This window comes from Temnothorax longispinosus, unplaced genomic scaffold (genome assembly GCF_030848805.1).
Source record: "Temnothorax longispinosus isolate EJ_2023e unplaced genomic scaffold, Tlon_JGU_v1 HiC_scaffold_71, whole genome shotgun sequence".
In the NCBI taxonomy this organism is placed as follows: Eukaryota; Metazoa; Arthropoda; class Insecta; order Hymenoptera; family Formicidae; genus Temnothorax; species Temnothorax longispinosus.
Genome location: NW_027270572.1, coordinates 23,114 through 41,171, shown reverse-complemented (window position 1 = coordinate 41,171; position 18,058 = coordinate 23,114). Strand labels below are relative to the sequence as shown.

At 28.7% G+C, this 18,058-nt stretch overlaps 1 protein-coding gene and 1 pseudogene across 1 annotated transcript; both read left to right on the top strand.

Moving 5' to 3' along the window:
* Positions 1 to 45: 45 nt before the first annotated feature.
* On the top strand, positions 46 to 5,601 carry LOC139824956 (uncharacterized). The gene is made up of 13 exons (XM_071797503.1): positions 46 to 502; positions 1,309 to 1,451; positions 1,549 to 1,670; positions 1,743 to 1,963; positions 2,140 to 2,225; positions 2,405 to 2,484; positions 2,581 to 2,732; positions 3,200 to 3,547; positions 3,667 to 3,844; positions 3,920 to 4,142; positions 4,302 to 4,436; positions 4,705 to 4,865; positions 5,522 to 5,601. Exons 2-13 carry the CDS (start codon positions 1,309 to 1,311, stop codon positions 5,599 to 5,601), a joined length of 1,929 nt encoding a protein of 642 aa, XP_071653604.1. The 5' UTR covers positions 46 to 502.
* Positions 5,602 to 9,355: 3,754 nt separating this feature from the next.
* LOC139824955 (chymotrypsin-1-like) lies at positions 9,356 to 12,438 on the top strand (annotated as a pseudogene).
* The last annotated feature ends 5,620 nt before the right edge of the window (positions 12,439 to 18,058 follow it).

Here is an 18,058-nt window from a genome sequence, read left to right as displayed (position 1 = left end):
TATGGTATACACAGCACGAAAATCGCGGAGCAAATCAAAATCCACTTCAATCCTTGAACGCGGAAAAACTCTTGCGCATGCGCAGCAACGGAAATCTTAAGGCGGACTTGGAACGTGACACGCCAGCGCTAGCGCCAACGCCAGCGCCAACGTCAGCGTCGAGAGATGCCCGCAATTATCGTCATTTCGTCGCGCATTGCGAACAAACCCGTCGATGCCTACCGCCTTCGGCGCGCAATCTGTCGATTTGAAAATCGTAGTGCGAAGAGGAGGAGTACGTTTGACGGCAAAGGTTTGACGAGTCTCTCCATGAGAAATGGGATAACTTACGAAAGAGGAGAAGGATAATATTTAAGGAAAGCGCGTTTGAAGGAAATTGATCCAATAAATTGTAAAAGTTGAGAGATTCTTTGATCGAAAAAGAATTTCATCGTTACATTCGACAAGTATATCCATATGACTGAAGACTAGGATAATCGGTCAATATTAAACACAGATCAAGGTAATTTCCATCGTTATTTTCTGTTATTTATCTGTTATCCGGAACAATAAAGCACAATAAGTCGGCCTCGATACACCCAGGACGTGCCTGGATGTATTGAGGATAACCTTGACGTCTGTGCTATCTGACAAGCAACACTAGGGAAGTGTCATACGGCGATTTTCCTGAAACTTGGCATACAAGTAGTAAATGGAAAACTATATTGGACACGTATATTGTTATATCGGCCCGAGAGCCGTTTGAAGGGTAGAAATCACCCTATCGATTTTGGGGGTAGGTTCGACTATTTTACGAATTATTTTACGATTGTTGCGAAATCAGGTAACTAAGGGTTTTTGGGGTCGCTGATAATGAATCTGAAGTCCGTTTTACGAATTCAAAATAATTCGTAAAATAGTCGAACCTACCCCCAAAATCGATAGGATGATTTCTACCCTTCAAACGGCTTTCGGCCCGATATAACAATGGGTGCGTTCAGCCGATACTCCGCTAGCCTAGCAATCGTGAGCAGTCGCTCGTTTTCGCTCGTTCCCTCTCTTTTTAATCCATTGGGTCAAAAGAGAGGGAACGAGCGAAAACGAGCGACTGCTCACGATTGCTAGGCTAGCGGAGTATCGGCTGAACGTACCCAATATACGTGTCCAATAGTTTTCCATGTACTACTTGTATGCCAAGTTTCAGGAAAATCGCCGTATGACACTTCCCTAGTGTTACTGGTGAGTATGATTTTCATTTTATTCTTTCAACATGATCTTTCATTTGGTATTTACGAATTTGCTTTATTAATGAGACTTATTCTTCATCAGATGTTCTATCCAGTTGAACTGCTTTCCCGTCGACGAAGGGGCAAATTAGCTCCTTGTTGGCTCGCTGCAACGTCCAGCGAGAAAATATTTAAAAGACACTATAATCCTGGTGCTATAAAGAAGATAAACACTGTAGAAACTTGGTAAATTATTTTGTTTGTGTACTTTTAATATTGAATATTTATGACATTTTTTTTTCAATTTTGACACTTTTGTTTGCATTTTATATTACATCGCCAGCGAGCAAATTTTGGAAATAATGCAGTCGCGCAACAGATCAAATAGATTTAGCTTATATCTGTCATCACAATTAATGTACGGCATAACAAGAATTCATCGTTTACAAGTTGTAAATTATCAGAGTAAGTTCAATTCTATATATATTTATTAATGATATCACCTATGCCAATTTATGTAATCTCATTACTTTTCAGAGGAAGTTTTTGAAATGCAAAAAAAATTTGACTCTGGCGGCGGCCGTGGCGGCGGCGGCAGAGGGTTGGAGAATAAAGAGGATGAGTATGACGCAGTTCAGGATCTTGAATTGCGTGCAATAGATGTGCCTATTTCCACTAAAAACTTTCCTAACGCTCAATTAGAAATAGACTTACACTTACTTCCGGACGAAGAGTTTGATGAAAGACTACGGACAATTGTAAGTGACGATCTCGTACGGTTTACTGCAAGCTTATCAATAAATTTTGTATTTTTTAACTCTTATTCTCAAATGTTAAACCCTGTAATATGATATATAACATCCTCGAGTTTCCGAACTTTGATTCTTTAATTGTAAACCTTATTTTTAAATATTGAAAATTTTTTTATTCACAGATGAAAGATGCAGCATGTTGTGATTTTGGTGCTTTAAATGACGAGGAGTTGGACTTTATGCTTAAACATGATTTCAATCTCGCACTGTAAGTTTCCGATTTTTATATTTTTTTGTAGCGTGTTTTTAATTGTAATTCAACAAAAGTTCACAAAATGACAATAGTTTATGCAATTATTTGATTTTTTTCGTTTTTATATCATTAGCTCAAAATAAATTCATGACGTTTTTAACAAAGAATAATATATTTACTATTAATGGTTTTAGTGACCAGATGCATGAACTACAGACAGCAAAGGAAAGATCAGCATTCTCAAAGAAGATGGCTGATGATGTAACAATAGAAGGTAAGTGGATCAATGGGGTATTTTTTAAATATAATACATAGACTATTATATTATGTTTAAATTAAATTAATTAATAAAATCATTTAATGAATATAGAGATCCAAGAAAAACAGTTATCTCAGGAAACCCGTGGTCCAGTACTTGTGGATATATCGGAAAGAAAGAAATCCAAAGAGGGACTGTTATTAACTCCACAAAAACGACAGCCACATCAAATGCAGGTGGAAACGCCTACGAAGAGAAGACGTGTAAGTTTGTCTATAACTGATAATGATTGTCGTTTGGATATAATGTGAATATTTAACTTCATAAAGTAGAAGACAAATGAGAATACATAGGCCGATATTCATAGTTTTTCATAGGGCAAAGAATTGTACATAAAAAATCACTTAATTATTCGGACAAGCAAGATCTGACCAGTCCTGGCCGATTACGGCGTTTTTCCCTTTGTTCATAATTTGTTTTTATATTTGAGACAGTCTTAAGTACAATTTTAAGGTCAATCTGAGAACCGTATTAGCATCTTAAGACATTACTTAAGATTGTTTTGATATAAGAACGGACTATGAATACGAGCCATAATGACCAAAAGTTTTGAAAAAAATTAAAATTATTTTCCTCTTTTTTTTCTTTAGAAAAATTATTTTTCGCTTTTTTATTTATATTAATTTATATTTTATTTTGCTTCTAATTCTTTCTATATATTACTTCTCAGTTATTCTCTGACATTGCATCGGCGACTGATGTACCCCCTGTAGAAGATGTGGCAGTACCTCCTGCACCTGTAGAAGATGTGGCAGTACCTCCTGTACCTGTAGAAGATGTGGCAGTACCTCCTGCACCTGTAGAAGATGTGGTAGTACCGGCTGAATTGCCTAGAGAAGAAACGAGAATGTTAGTTCTTCCACAGCAAGAGGAAACTAACATGGAATTGGAATCATTAGATTCAAGCTACTTTGTGATCCGCAGTCGTTCGAAGAAAAGCAAAATTATTGATAAAAAAACAGAGTTAAGTGACAGACAGCTTAAGAAATGGCGTCAGAATGTAAAAATTCATTGCGAGGTGGGTTCCTACATTATATAAGCTTACAAAAGATGTATATAAACTTACAAAGAAGTTCAAAAAGCGAGATTAATTTCAAACAAGTAAAGGTTCTGACTAAATTTTTTGATTATCTTCAGAAATTGGATAAACCATTAACAAAAAATTTATCGCTGACACCGGCGATAAATCTTTTCAACCAACCTTCGGAATCACCTAGGCGATGGAACAAAAGTTTACGCAGTCGCTTTGCTGCTCGCATCACTGGGCCGTTCAAGAGTGTAAATGAAGATGTTGCACTTGCTGAATTTACGCAATGTAGGTACATATTTAGACATTTATTAAATATTCACATTGATGCATATATAACTGTGAATAAATTTATATTTTTAGTTTTTGAACAAATGCGTGTAGAAGAGACAGTTAGCAAGCTAGATCTTCCTACAGAAGAAGTGAGTACATTCCAAAAGACGGAAATGGCAATTGCTGCTGAACCCGGAGACAGTGTTGCAAACGTCTTACCAATGACAAATATAATTCACGAAACTAGGGACGTATCAATGGTACCATTACCGAAAGAGGTACCGGAAGCGATTGTCTTAGAAGAAGGCACTAGGTAAGTCTATTTTATCATGAAGAACTTATGATATTTACATTCAAGAAGTTATTTAACTAAAAATTTAATTATTAAGGATTATTCAGTTTTATACTCAGTCTTTCAACTGTTGCGATATTTCCTCAATTTCTCAATATCATTAAATGATATATATTTCAGCATCGTTGAACAGGGGCCGGATCAGGAAAGAATGAATATAAGTAATGATGAAAGCTTTGAAGATATAGACATTTTATTAGAAAGACAGCGACAGTCTCCGAAAACGGCGAAACACGTTCCAGTACCTTCTACCAGGTATTTGAATTTTTCTTTTATTGTTAAGTAAAGAGTTGGACATATAACAATATTCTAAGTGTATATTTAAGTTTCTATAAACGAATGTTGACAAAACATAGGATTCATTAATCGAAAGCTTGAGGAAAAAACAACACTTTTATTGCTTTGTTGTAACCTAACAATTTTGCATAGTTCTTTCCTACGAAACTTAGCATGTTTTGTTATATCAAGTCTACCATTTATCAAAGAAATTATTTGATGTATGATAAAAATATTGTTTTTACAGCAGTTCAAGCGGACACTCGCAACCTGCACTGACAAGCCAAGAGATTTTGGTTCTATTAGAAGTTTTCTGGCGTGACAAGGATACTGTCAAATTCAGTGAACTTATTTCACCGGACACGTACACGAGAGAGGATGCTGCTACTGCTTTTGAAATACTTCTTGGTAAGTGTTACTACATTCGCAAAAAAGGGTAAATTTTACCTTACTTTAATTCTATCAACCTAATATTATACGACTAGTTTTTCACCCGTGTGAAGTTAGCTTCCTAACATTTAAAAAATAATAATTTGCACATGTATGCACAATTCAAATTTTGTTTGGACACTAATTCAAACGGTATTAACAAAAGAATTTGAATGAGAGCAATCTTACATTAGCTTAGCCCTTCACCTACGAGAAAATTGAATGAAATAGTCTTTAATGATATAATTATATAAATAATATAAATAATATAAATTATCTTAATTAATATAAATAATATAAATGTAAATATAATTTAAATAATGTAATATAATTATTATTCTTTAACTTTATTATTCTTTAACTTTATCTTAATTATAAATAATATAAAATAAATAATATTAAGTATATAAATTGTAAATTGCAAATATAAATAATATAAATAATATAAATTATCTTAATTAATCTTTAACTTTTGTTTGCACATTCACATACAATTCGATTCAATTGAAATGTATGTGAATATGCAAACGATGAGTCATCGAATGCTATAGAAAGTTTTTTTTTTTTTAATGTTAAGGGATCAACTTCACATAGGTTCGTTACCCATTTTTCTTATGTATTATTCTCGTTCACAGACTTATATGCAGAAGGGAAACTCAATTTGCAACAGACTGACAATTCTAAGCCTTTATGGATTTCCAAATACCGGGATTAATTTATTATATATATATATATATATATGTTAAGAATGTTCGTTTATAATTTACATTAATGCTATAACTTCGCATTGAAAAAGAATTAATGTTATTTATGTTATGTCGGATCATCGTTCTTTCACCAATATTAACATTGAAATTAACGAAAAGTAAAATGGGATAAGTTAAGGGAAAACATAGAATAAATTAAACTAACGAGTTTTAATATTATTTATTATTATAAAAAAGGAATTTATACCATTTTTTTTTTTTTTTTTTTTCCAATAAGAGAATTATCTTGACATGAATGCAAGCTTATGATAATTATTGATTGTTAGTTGGCGTGTATTTCGTTCTGAATGCCGCTGTATTGTTTTTATACCGCATCTCTTTTTGAATCCGTTCTCGATAGCACGATCTCGGCATTGGCTGACGAGCGCATTATCATTATTTGTTTCTGGTATTACGTTATCATTATGATCGCGAGAGCTCGACGTGATTCCACGATTCGCGGGATCCTCCATGAATGACGGTGAGAAACGATGATAAGACAAAATCGAATGGCTCGCGAATTATTGCGATGTAAGCGATTATTGAATTCCTGGAAATGAAACTTTATATGAGCTCAATATCCGCGCCGTCCTCTTTTCCATAGTTTATACGAGGTTTGTCCATATATAATGGGTTAATGAAAACGACGCCTTCCGACTTTCGCATCGCGCTTAATCGGCTGACAATAAATCACGAGCAATGCGCACTTATTTTAAATTTTTCGCCATTATCGTATATGTTTTGTATTAGAAGATCATACGATCGGTCGACTTTTGCATTATTATATAATCGTAAATCAATAGGATTGCGCGCCATACTGTAATTATTGCTGCAATTAAATACAGACGATAAATTTGTAGGAATGCGAAACAAACGTTGCGTTAACGACAGATTTAGTTGCGTCGAAATATCCCGGGCGGTTTAATGCTCCAGCGTTACGACAATGTTGCAATGCAATAACTAATTGGAGAATTGGGGGTAACTCGACGGGAGATATCATAAAACATATGTTAGATTATTATAAATTATTTATATATTTTTTTATAAGTACTGCAAATTATTATTATTTAATAGTTTTAATACGTTATGTTAAAACTTCTAACGTTTTAATGAAATGGATAAATGGATAAATAAGTTTTTACTTACAAATATATATATATTTATATACTATTTGTTCTTTTATCCGTTTTACAAATCGTTATTTTTGCTAGAAAAATTACGATATTTTAATAAGAATCAAAAAGATGAGATGTTTCGTTCTATATATGTTCAAAAGATTATAAATATTTGTATAGGTATTTATTTACGTACGAATTGAAGTCAGCAATCCTACTGCAAATTATTATTATTTAATATACTTTATGTTAAAACTTTTAACGTTAATGAAAATGGATAAAGATTTAATACACGATATGTGTTATATGATATATCATAAGTTCATACTTGCAAATATGTATTTGCATATTATGTGTTTTTTTTCGCTTACTTTGAGCGCTGTGAAAATTAAAATAATATAATAAATTACATTTTGCATTTAATTATATTTTGTAGCTTTATTTATTTATCTTGTAACTTTTATTTAACCTGGTTCTGTTCGCAGTAATGATTTAATTTAATAATCAGATACCAAGAAATTAACCGGTTGAAGAGACATTGTGAAAATCGCATTGAAGGATTATTTTATGAATCAGAGAGCATATAGAGTTTGAGTTGATAGGTATAAGAATGTTAAAATATTGGCAATTTGAGAGATTAATGCCCGAGTTCAATTCATTCTTTGTCTTCAAGAGTGAATTGAACTAAGGTTTAAGTTAAACGACTTTGGTGAAATCGGGCATAAATAATTGAATGGAATAAAATTGATTTTTAACAGTTGAATATCTGTCTTGACAGCTCTTAAGAATGTGGATATAGTTAAGAGTGTATTATTTACGAATCAGTATTTACGCTGTTATCCCTTAAGTGATTTTTTGGCTAGTGATTAATTATTTAAAAGAATAAGCCACTTTTTTTTTTCTTGCATTAAAGTACGTTTTTACTGAAATTAATTTATATTCTTTCGTGTATAGATACAAAGTGCGTTAATACAATCAAACTTATATAATCCGAAAGAATATAGTATTATAAAATCCCCTGTTTTGTTTTTAATATATCTATTATATCTCTAATACCAATAAAGATATAAAATAACACATTCTTCAAAAAAAATTTATTAACATAACGCGCAATGCAATAAAAACCTAAAGATAATTGTCTTTATAAAATTTTTTTTTTAAAGAAAATGTAGCAAAAAGTATATCTCAATAATAACTTGTTGAATAATATGTAAGACTATACAAAACTGCAATAAATATTTTTAAGGTGTAAATAATTAATATAAAAAATATATATATATATATATAACTACATATAAATAAAAATTAAAAAAAAATATGCTATATTGAATAGAACATTTCTAAAAAAAATTTTAAATAATATATTCCTGAAAATTATTAATAAAAAAATTCTTTTTATACGCGCTGCTATTTTATATGTGAGTTGGCGTACTTACAATTAGTTTATTGTAATATTTCTGTAACTGAACGAGCCAAAAAGCGCGTTGAAAAATTACTCTCAAAAATACTGAATTCTCAGACCTAGTCCATAAATAATGCTTGACATTACAATGTGTAAGAAAAACATATGTATGTATCAATGGAATAATGCAATGGAATAATTGCTAATTTTAAATATGTTATCAAAAAACATATTAAAGTAATTAATTATTAAAAAGTGAAATGATATATTAATCTTTAGAGAACGGGAAGCTTATTTATAGGTTTCAAACTATTTATGCGCTAAAATATCATATATAAGGGTTTTTTGGGTCGCTGTGTTCCGTAATTCCGGGAATCTAAGGAAAACAAATGAGAATGGCCAATGCGTAGTACAGTATGTTCAAAGTTCAAAAAAAATATTCGTCGAAGACCAAAAGTGTCGTGAGTGCGATATGCCTCTGTGTGTTGTACCTTACTTCGAAATAAATTATACAAAACAACATTACTATATAAATGTATCCATAAACATCGTAAATAAAAATCTTTTTCTTACAAAGTCCTTATAAATTTGTTTGCATTTTCTAGCTCTAAATTTCAAATATAAAAGTTATAAATAAAAATTATAAAAAGTCATTAAAAAACCCCTGTCCGTCTTCTAAAGGCTAAATATATATTATTTTTATATGTAATATACATATTTATTTTCAATTTTAACACAGTTTACCAATCATTTATAACTCACAACTTATTTGCTAGCTTTAATAAGTGATTTTCTGATAATTTCATCAATTATCAGAAAATTGTAGCGCAATAGATACACGAATTCCATACATTATCAATAAATTTTAATTTCCGCTTCTAAAATAGCTCGATGAAGTGCACCGCAATTTTGAAATCATCATATCGATTGCATCACGTATTTCAGATAAAGATTTCGAAATAAAATTTTTCACCAGACGATAGCGATCTTCGTAGACACACAGTTCGATCTCACGTTTAATCGCTTAGCATAAGTTATCGAAATTATTTCGATGGAATTTAATGATTAAATCTGTCAGATTAAATAGATTTCATTTTTACGTCACACACATATACATTCCAAAGTATGTTCTTCTGGTGAAGTACTCAAAACGGCCTATATAAACGTGCGATGGAGTTTCATTATTACCAGTGCCACGCTTTCAATATGCACGCGTTCTTTGTCTTGATAGTCGCCTGCTTGGCGGTAGCCGCTTATGGTAAGCAAGCAAGAATAAAGCCCCTTGCACAATAGGCAATAGCGATAGCGATTATAGCGACAACGACAAGGTTCCCGACAAAGCTATACCTTTGTCGGCAACTTTGCCGTTGTCGCTATCGCTATCGCTATCGCCTATTGTGCAAGGGGCTTAAACATGATACATTTTGATTATGGTTTTATTTAATTTTACGAGCTACGAATTAAAATAACGAAGCTACACTTTGCATCTCAAATGACAAAATTAAAACCGCAAAATGTATACGTTACTTTATAGAAAATTTATTATTATTTTTTAATTAATTTTTTATTAATAATTTTTTAATAAAATAATTAATTATGTTTAATTTTGTATGTGTCAAAAAGAATAGAAATACGTAGAATAGCATAGAAATGGATTATTTTAAGATAATAATTATCAAATAATAATAAAATCACATTTTTTATAATAATTTAATATAAAATAAATTGTATACAATTGTGATGTGTACACATTTCTCAAACTCTAACAAAAATGTAGTATGCATAGTATATATTTATTAATAGTAACAATTTATAAATAAAATAGACTATTATAATAACCGTAATTAATTAAAGCCAAAAAAAAACAAATTGTGTCAAAAATCTGATTTATATATTCTGTTTTATTGCACCTTCTTATATAGGCTACCCAAACATTCATATTGTTGGTGGAAGCGATGCTCCGCCGGCAAGTTCCCATATCAAGTATCTCTGAGAAAGAACGGAAGGCATTCCTGCGGCGGATCCATCGTCAATAAGTATACTATTCTCACCGCTGCTCATTGTATAACAAGGTATGTTCCTTATTCTCTTGTTTTATATTATTTAAGGTGATCCTAAAGCCGTGATTCTAGCCGGTTTTTTTCGGTTTTTTTCTTAGCACTAATCTTTTAATTGGCTTTATAGAAATGCAAAATTCTTGTCTAGAATTAAAGTACGCATCAAAATCTAGGTCATGGTGGTCGAATTTATATGTGGTGGTCGTCACGTATAACAAAAAATATTAATTTTTTTTCGTTTTCGATATAAATTCGACCACCATGACCTAGATTTTGATGCGTACTTTAATTCTAGACAAGAATTTTGCATTTCTATAAAGCCAATTAAAAGATTAGTGCTAAGAAAAAAAACCGAAAAAAACCGGCTAGAATCACAGCTTTAGGATCACCTTAAGGCTGAATTACGATGAACTTCGTAACGGAACGCGACGGGACACATTGTTTTTATATGCATATAAACACATTGTTTTTATATGCGGCTGATTACGTTCGACTTTACGTAACGTGACGTGAAGTATCAAAAAACAATGTGTTTAGGTTTCACGTTACTTCGCGTCTCGTCGCGTTCCGTTACGTTAGGTTCATCGTAATTCCGCCTTTAAGCTGCGGCCCACTTGACGCTACAAATGCTTTGGAGCGTTCTTCTTCTCCTTCTTTCTTTATGAAAGAAAAGAGAAGAGGAATTAATGCTTCGCAGCATTTGTAGCGTCAAGTGGACCGCAGCCTTATACATGCACACATGAATAGAATAAAATTCTTTTATTCGTAAAAGAAAGATGTTTAAAACTATCTGAAAAGGTAAAAAGCAAAAAGTAATCGACCAAAATTTATCTCTTTAACAGCTACAGGAACCCTGGCGCTCTGAGAAGTTTAACTGTTCACGCTGGCACAAATCTGTTAAGCGAGAGTGGTACCGTTTACAGAGTAAAACAAGCCATCTCTCACAGTAATTTGATTCTATTGGATTGTCCAATGACATCGGCGTACTTATTCTGACAACTCCTATCGAATACACCCAATATATACAACCCATACCGCTTGCAACTAGCGACGTTGCTCCCGAGGGTACCACCTGCACTTTATCCGGATGGGGAAGAACCTCGGTAAGCGTCAAACAGAAATTATTTTGAAAGCAGCTTGTAATAAAAGCAGCTTTGTCTTTACATAATATTTATCACATTTTATTTATAAAGTTTAACAAAATATAAAAATTTATGTTTTAAAATTGTATTCCCTTGATACTAACAATAAGAAATAATTACTCTATTTCTGTGTTATGATTAAACATAATCCACAATAAATAGAAAAAGTTCTTGAAATTATTACATAAAAGAAAAAATATTATATTACGCAGTCTGCTCATCTTGTAAAATTTCAAATTCTTACTTTTTCTCAAATTTATATAAAAATGTAATACACATACACACACATGCGCGCGCGCGCGCACACACAAAACTGCACGGTAAAAAACATTTTGTATTTGAATAAATTTCTACCAGTGTAGAAATTTTGTGTTAAATTTTTAACATACACTTGGTGTTAACATAATATTAATATTCACTGTTTCTAAGAGTTAAAATAGCACAATTTATATGTAAATGCACAAATTTTTGCTGACATTTTATATGTTAAAATGACCACTTAAGTTATGTTACTCTTTTCTCTATGAGAATTTTCATCTGATAAAGCGACATGTTTTACGTTATATATTATAAAGAGATATCGTCTTCTGTTTTCTGTAAGAAAAAGAAAAAAAACAATAACATGTTATTTTAATTAAATTTAATTAACATTATAAATATGTTAATTTAACTTAAACTTCTCCAGATAGCATGTGTTACAATTTTGTCTTAATTTTTCACATATTACTTGTGTTATTTATTCACATATTTGCCTTCTGTTAAATTAATATAAAAATTACAGTGGATAAACTGGGACATGTAAAATGTGTTCAATTTAACATAAAATGTTTTACTGTATAACGTTATGTTATAAAAAGTTCTTCATGAGCACGTGAATTCATAGGTAATATTTCTTTAATCTTAGCTTAATGGTCGCGTTCCTAACAATTTACAAGAGATCGAGTTGAGCGTTCACAGTCAAGCCAAATGCAGACAAAGGCACCGGAACGTACTCTCTTCTCACATTTGTACGCTTACGAGAGCAGGCGAAGGCGCGTGCCACGTAAGTATTGGATTTAACAATTTTATTATCTTAAATATCGCTGCATAAATATAGACGAGAAAAGTACGCGTATCCCATTATTTATTTAGTGATGCAAATACATAGAGATTTTAGATTCTAATACAGATTATAAGCACCAAAAAATATCTAAATAGAAGATAATATTATGTTTCAATTTATTTACAATACGATAAAATTATTAATTTTGAAAATATTTATTCAATCTATTATTTATATTATCTATTTATTAATTTAGAATTTGGAATTTAGAATTTAGAATTTGGAATTTGGAATTTAGAATTTGGAATTTGGAATTTAGAATTTAGAATTTAGAATTTAGAATTTAGAATTTAGAATTTAGAATTACTGAGTAGTTTAATTTATTTAAGATTCTTTATATTTTTAAGATTCTTGGTGAAATTATAAATAGTCATGATTTAATTCTTACTATGAGAAAGGAGTTGACATCTATTTGTCGTAATTAGATATCTTTTATATAAAGGATAGAGGAAAGAGAATCGGGATTCACTAACAGATACAGATTGTTTAAAATAAATAATATATATAAAGAATTTAGAATTTAGAATTTAGAATTTGGAATTTGGAACTTGGAATTGGGGAATTTAGAATTTAGAATTTAGAATTACTGAGTAGTTTAATTTATCGAATTATCTTACTGTACAGATTAATTTATTTAAGATACTTTATATTCTTAAGATTATTGGTGAAATAATAGATAATCATGATTTAATTCTTACTATGAGAAAGGAGTCGACATCTATTTGTCGTAATTAGATATCTTTTATATAAAGGATAGAGGAAAGAGAATCGGGATTCACTAACAGATACAGATATTTTTAAAATAAATAATATATATAAAGAATTTAGAATTTAGAATTTAGAATTTAAAATTTAGAATTTAAAATTTGGAATTTGGAACTTGGAATTTGGAATTTAGAATTTAGAATTTAGAATTTAGAATTACTGAGTAGTTTAATTTATCGAATTAGCTTACTGTACAGATTAATTTATTTAAGATTCTTTATATTTTTGAGATTCTTGGTGAAATTATAAATAGTCATGATTAATTCTTACTATGAGAAAGGAGTTGACATCTATTTGTCGTAATTAGATATCTTTATATAAATGATAGAGGAAAGAGAATCGGGATTCACTAACAGATACAGATTGTTTTAAAATAAATAATATATATAAAGAATTTAGAATTTAGAATTTAAAATTTAGAATTTGGGAATTTGGAACTTGGAATTTGGAATTTAGAATTTAGAATTTAGAATTTAGAATTACGAGTAGTTTAATTTATCGAATTATCTTACTGTACAGATTAATTTATTTAAGATTCTTTATATTCTTAAGATTATTGGTGAAATAATAGATAATCATGATTTAATTCTTACTATGAGAAAGGAGTTGACATCTATTTGTCGTAATTAGATATCTTTATATAAAGGATAGAGGAAAGAGAATCGGGATTCACTAACAGATACAGATATTTTTAAAATAAATAAAATATATAAAGAATTTAGAATTTAGAATTTAGAATTTAGAATTTTAGAATTTGGAATTTGAATTTGGAACTTGGAAATTTGGAATTTAGAATTTAGAATTTAGAATTTAGAATTACTGAGTAGTTAATTTATCGAATTAGCTTACTGTACAGATTAATTTATTTAAGATTTTTTATATTTTAAGATTCTTGGTGAAATAATAGATAATCATGATTTAATTCTTACTATGAGAAGGAGTCGACATCTATTTGTCGTAATTAGATATCTTTTATATAAAGGATAGAGGAAAGAGAATCGGGATTCACTAACAGATACAGATATTTTTAAAATAAATAATATATATAAAGAATTTAGAATTTAGAATTTAGAATTTAGAATTTAGAATTTAGAATTTGGAATTTGGAACTTGGAATTGGAATTTAGAATTTAGAATTTAGAATTTAGAATTACTGAGTAGTTTAATTTATCGAATTAGCTTACTGTACAGATTAATTTATTTAAGATTCTTTATATTTTAAGATTCTTGGTGAAATCATAAATAGTCATGATTTAATTCTTACTATGAGAAAGGAGTTGACATCTATTTGTCGTAATTAGATATCTTTTATATAAAGGATAGAGGAAAGAGAATCGGGATTCACTAACAGATACAGATATTTTTAAAATAAAAATATATATAAAGAATTTAGAATTTAGAATTTAGAATTTAGAATTTAGAATTTGGAATTTGGAATTTGGAACTTGGAATTTGGAATTTAGAATTTAGAATTTAGAATTTAGAATTACTGAGTAGTTTAATTTATCGAATTAACTTACTGTACAGATTAATTTATTTAAGATTCTTTATATTCTTAAGATTATTGGTGAAATAATAGATAGTCATGATTTAATTCTCACTATGAGAAAGGAGTTGACATCTATTTGTCGTAATTAGATATCTTTTATATAAAGGATAGAGGAAAGAGAATCGGGATTCACTAACAGATACAGATTGTTTTAAAATAAATAAATATATAAAGAATTTAGAATTTAGAATTTAGAATTTAGAATTTGGAATTTGGACCTTGGAATTTGAATTTAAAATTTAGAATTAGAATTTAGAATTACTGAGTAGTTTAATTTATCGAATTATCTTACTGTACAGATTAATTTATTTAAGATTCTTTATATTCTTAAGATTATTGGTGAAATAATAGATAATCATGATTTAATTCTTACTATGAGAAAGGAGTTGACATCTATTTGTCGTAATTAGATATCTTTTATATAAAGGATAGAGGAAAGAGAATCGGGATTCACTAACAGATACAGATATTTTAAAATAAATAAAATATAAAGAATTTAGAATTAGAATTTAGAATTTAGAATTTAGAATTTGGAATTTGGAATTTGGAACTTGGAATTTGGAATTTAGAATTTAGAATTTAGAATTTAGAATTTGGAATTTGGACCTTGGAATTGGAATTTAAAATTTAGAATTTAGAATTTAGAATTACTGAGTAGTTTAATTTATCGAATTATCTTACTGTACAGATTAATTATTTAAGATACTTTATATTTTAAGATTATTGGTGAAATAATAGATAATCATGATTTAATTCTTACTATGAGAAAGGAGTCGACATCTATTTGTCGTAATTAGATATCTTTTATATAAAGGATAGAGGAAAGAGAATCGGGATTCACTAACAGATACAGATATTTTTAAAATAAATAATATATATAAAGAATTTAGAATTTAGAATTTAGAATTTAAATTTAGAATTTAAAATTTGGAATTTGGAACTTGGAATTTGGAATTTAGAATTTAGAATTTAGAATTTAGAATTACTGAGTAGTTTAATTTATCGAATTAGCTTACTGTACAGATTAATTTATTTAAGATTCTTTATATTTTTGAGATTCTTGGTGAAATTATAAATAGTCATGATTTAATTCTTACTATGAGAAAGGAGTTGACATCTATTTGTCGTAATTAGATATCTTTTATATAAAGATAGAGGAAAGAGAATCGGGATTCACTAACAGATACAGATATTTTTAAAATAAATAATATATATAAAGAATTTCGAATTTAGAATTTAAAATTTAGAATTTGGAATTTGGAACTTGGAATTTGGAATTTAGAATTTAGAATTTAGAATTTAGAATTACTGAGTAGTTTAATTTATCGAATTATCTTACTGTACAGATTAATTTATTTAAGATCTTTATATTCTTAAGATTATTGGTGAAATAATAGATAATCATGATTTAATTCTTACTATGAGAAAGGAGTTGACATCTATTTGTCGTAATTAGATATCTTTTATATAAAGGATAGAGGAAAGAGAATCGGGATTCACTAACAGATACAGATATTTTTAAAATAAATAAATATATAAAGAATTTAGAATTTAGAATTTAGAATTTAGAATTAGAATTTGGAGTTTGGAATTTGGAACTTGAAATTTGGAATTTAGAATTTAGAATTTAGAATTAGAATTACTGAGTAGTTCAATTTATCGAATTAGCTTACTGTACAGATTAATTTATTTAAGATTTTTTATATTTTTAAGATTCTTGGTGAAATAATAGATAATCATGATTTAATTCTTACTATGAGAAAGGAGTCGACATCTATTTGTCGTAATTAGATATCTTTTATATAAAGGATAGAGGAAAGAGAATCGGGATTCACTAACAGATACAGATATTTTTAAAATAAATAATATATATAAAGAATTTAGAATTTAGAATTTAGAATTTAGAATTTAGAATTTAGAATTTGGAATTTGGAACTTGGAATTTGGAATTTAGAATTTAGAATTTAGAATTTAGAATTACTGAGTAGTTTAATTTATCGAATTAGCTTACTGTACAGATTAATTTATTTAAGATTCTTTATATTTTTAAGATTATGGTGAAATAATAGATAATCATGATTTAATTCTTACTATGAGAAAGGAGTTGACATCTATTTGTCGTAATTAGATATCTTTTATATAAAGGATAGAGGAAAGAGAATCGGGATTCACTAACAGATACAGATATTTTTAAAATAAATAAAATATATAAAGAATTTAGAATTTAGAATTTAGAATTTAGAATTTAGAATTTGGAGTTTGGAATTTGGAACTTGAAATTGGAATTTAGAATTTAGAATTTAGAATTAGAATTACTGAGTAGTTCAATTTATCGAATTAGCTTACTGTACAGATTAATTTATTTAAGATTTTTATATTTTTAAGATTCTTGGTGAAATAATAGATAATCATGATTTAATTCTTACTATGAGAAAGGAGTCGACATCTATTTGTCGTAATTAGATATCTTTTATATAAAGGATAGAGGAAAGAGAATCGGGATTCACTAACAGATACAGATATTTCTAAAATAAATAATATATATAAAGAATTTAAATTTAGAATTTAGAATTTAGAATTTGGAATTTGGAATTTGGAACTTGGAATTTGGAATTTGGAATTTACAATTTAGAATTTAGAATTTAGAATTTAGAATTTATAATTTAGAATTTAGAATTACTGAGTAGTTTAATTTATCGAATTATCTTACTGTACAGATTAATTTATTTAAGATTCTTTATATTCATAAGATTCTTGGTGAAATAATAAATAGTCATGATTTAATTCTTACTATGAGAAAGGAGTTGACATCTATTTGTCGTAATTAGATATCTTTTATGTAAAGGATAGAGGAAAGAGAATCGGGATTCACTAACAGATACAGATATTTCTAAAATAAATAATATATATAAAGAATTTAGAATTTAGAATTTAGAATTTAGAATTTAGAATTTAGAATTTAGAATTTGGAATTTGGAATTTGGAACTTGGAATTTGGAATTTAGAATTTAGAATTTAGAATTTAGAATTTAGAATTACTGAGTAGTTTAATTTATCGAATTACCTTACTGTACAGATTAATTTATTTAAGATTCTTTATATTCTTAAAATTCTTGGTGAAATAATAAATAGTCATGATTTAATTCTTACTATGAGAAAGGAGTTGACATCTATTTGTCGTAATTAGATATCTTTTATATAAAGGATAGAGGAAAGAGAATCGGGATTCACTAACAGATACAGATATTTTTAAAATAAATAAAATATATAAAGAATTTAGAATTTAGAATTTAG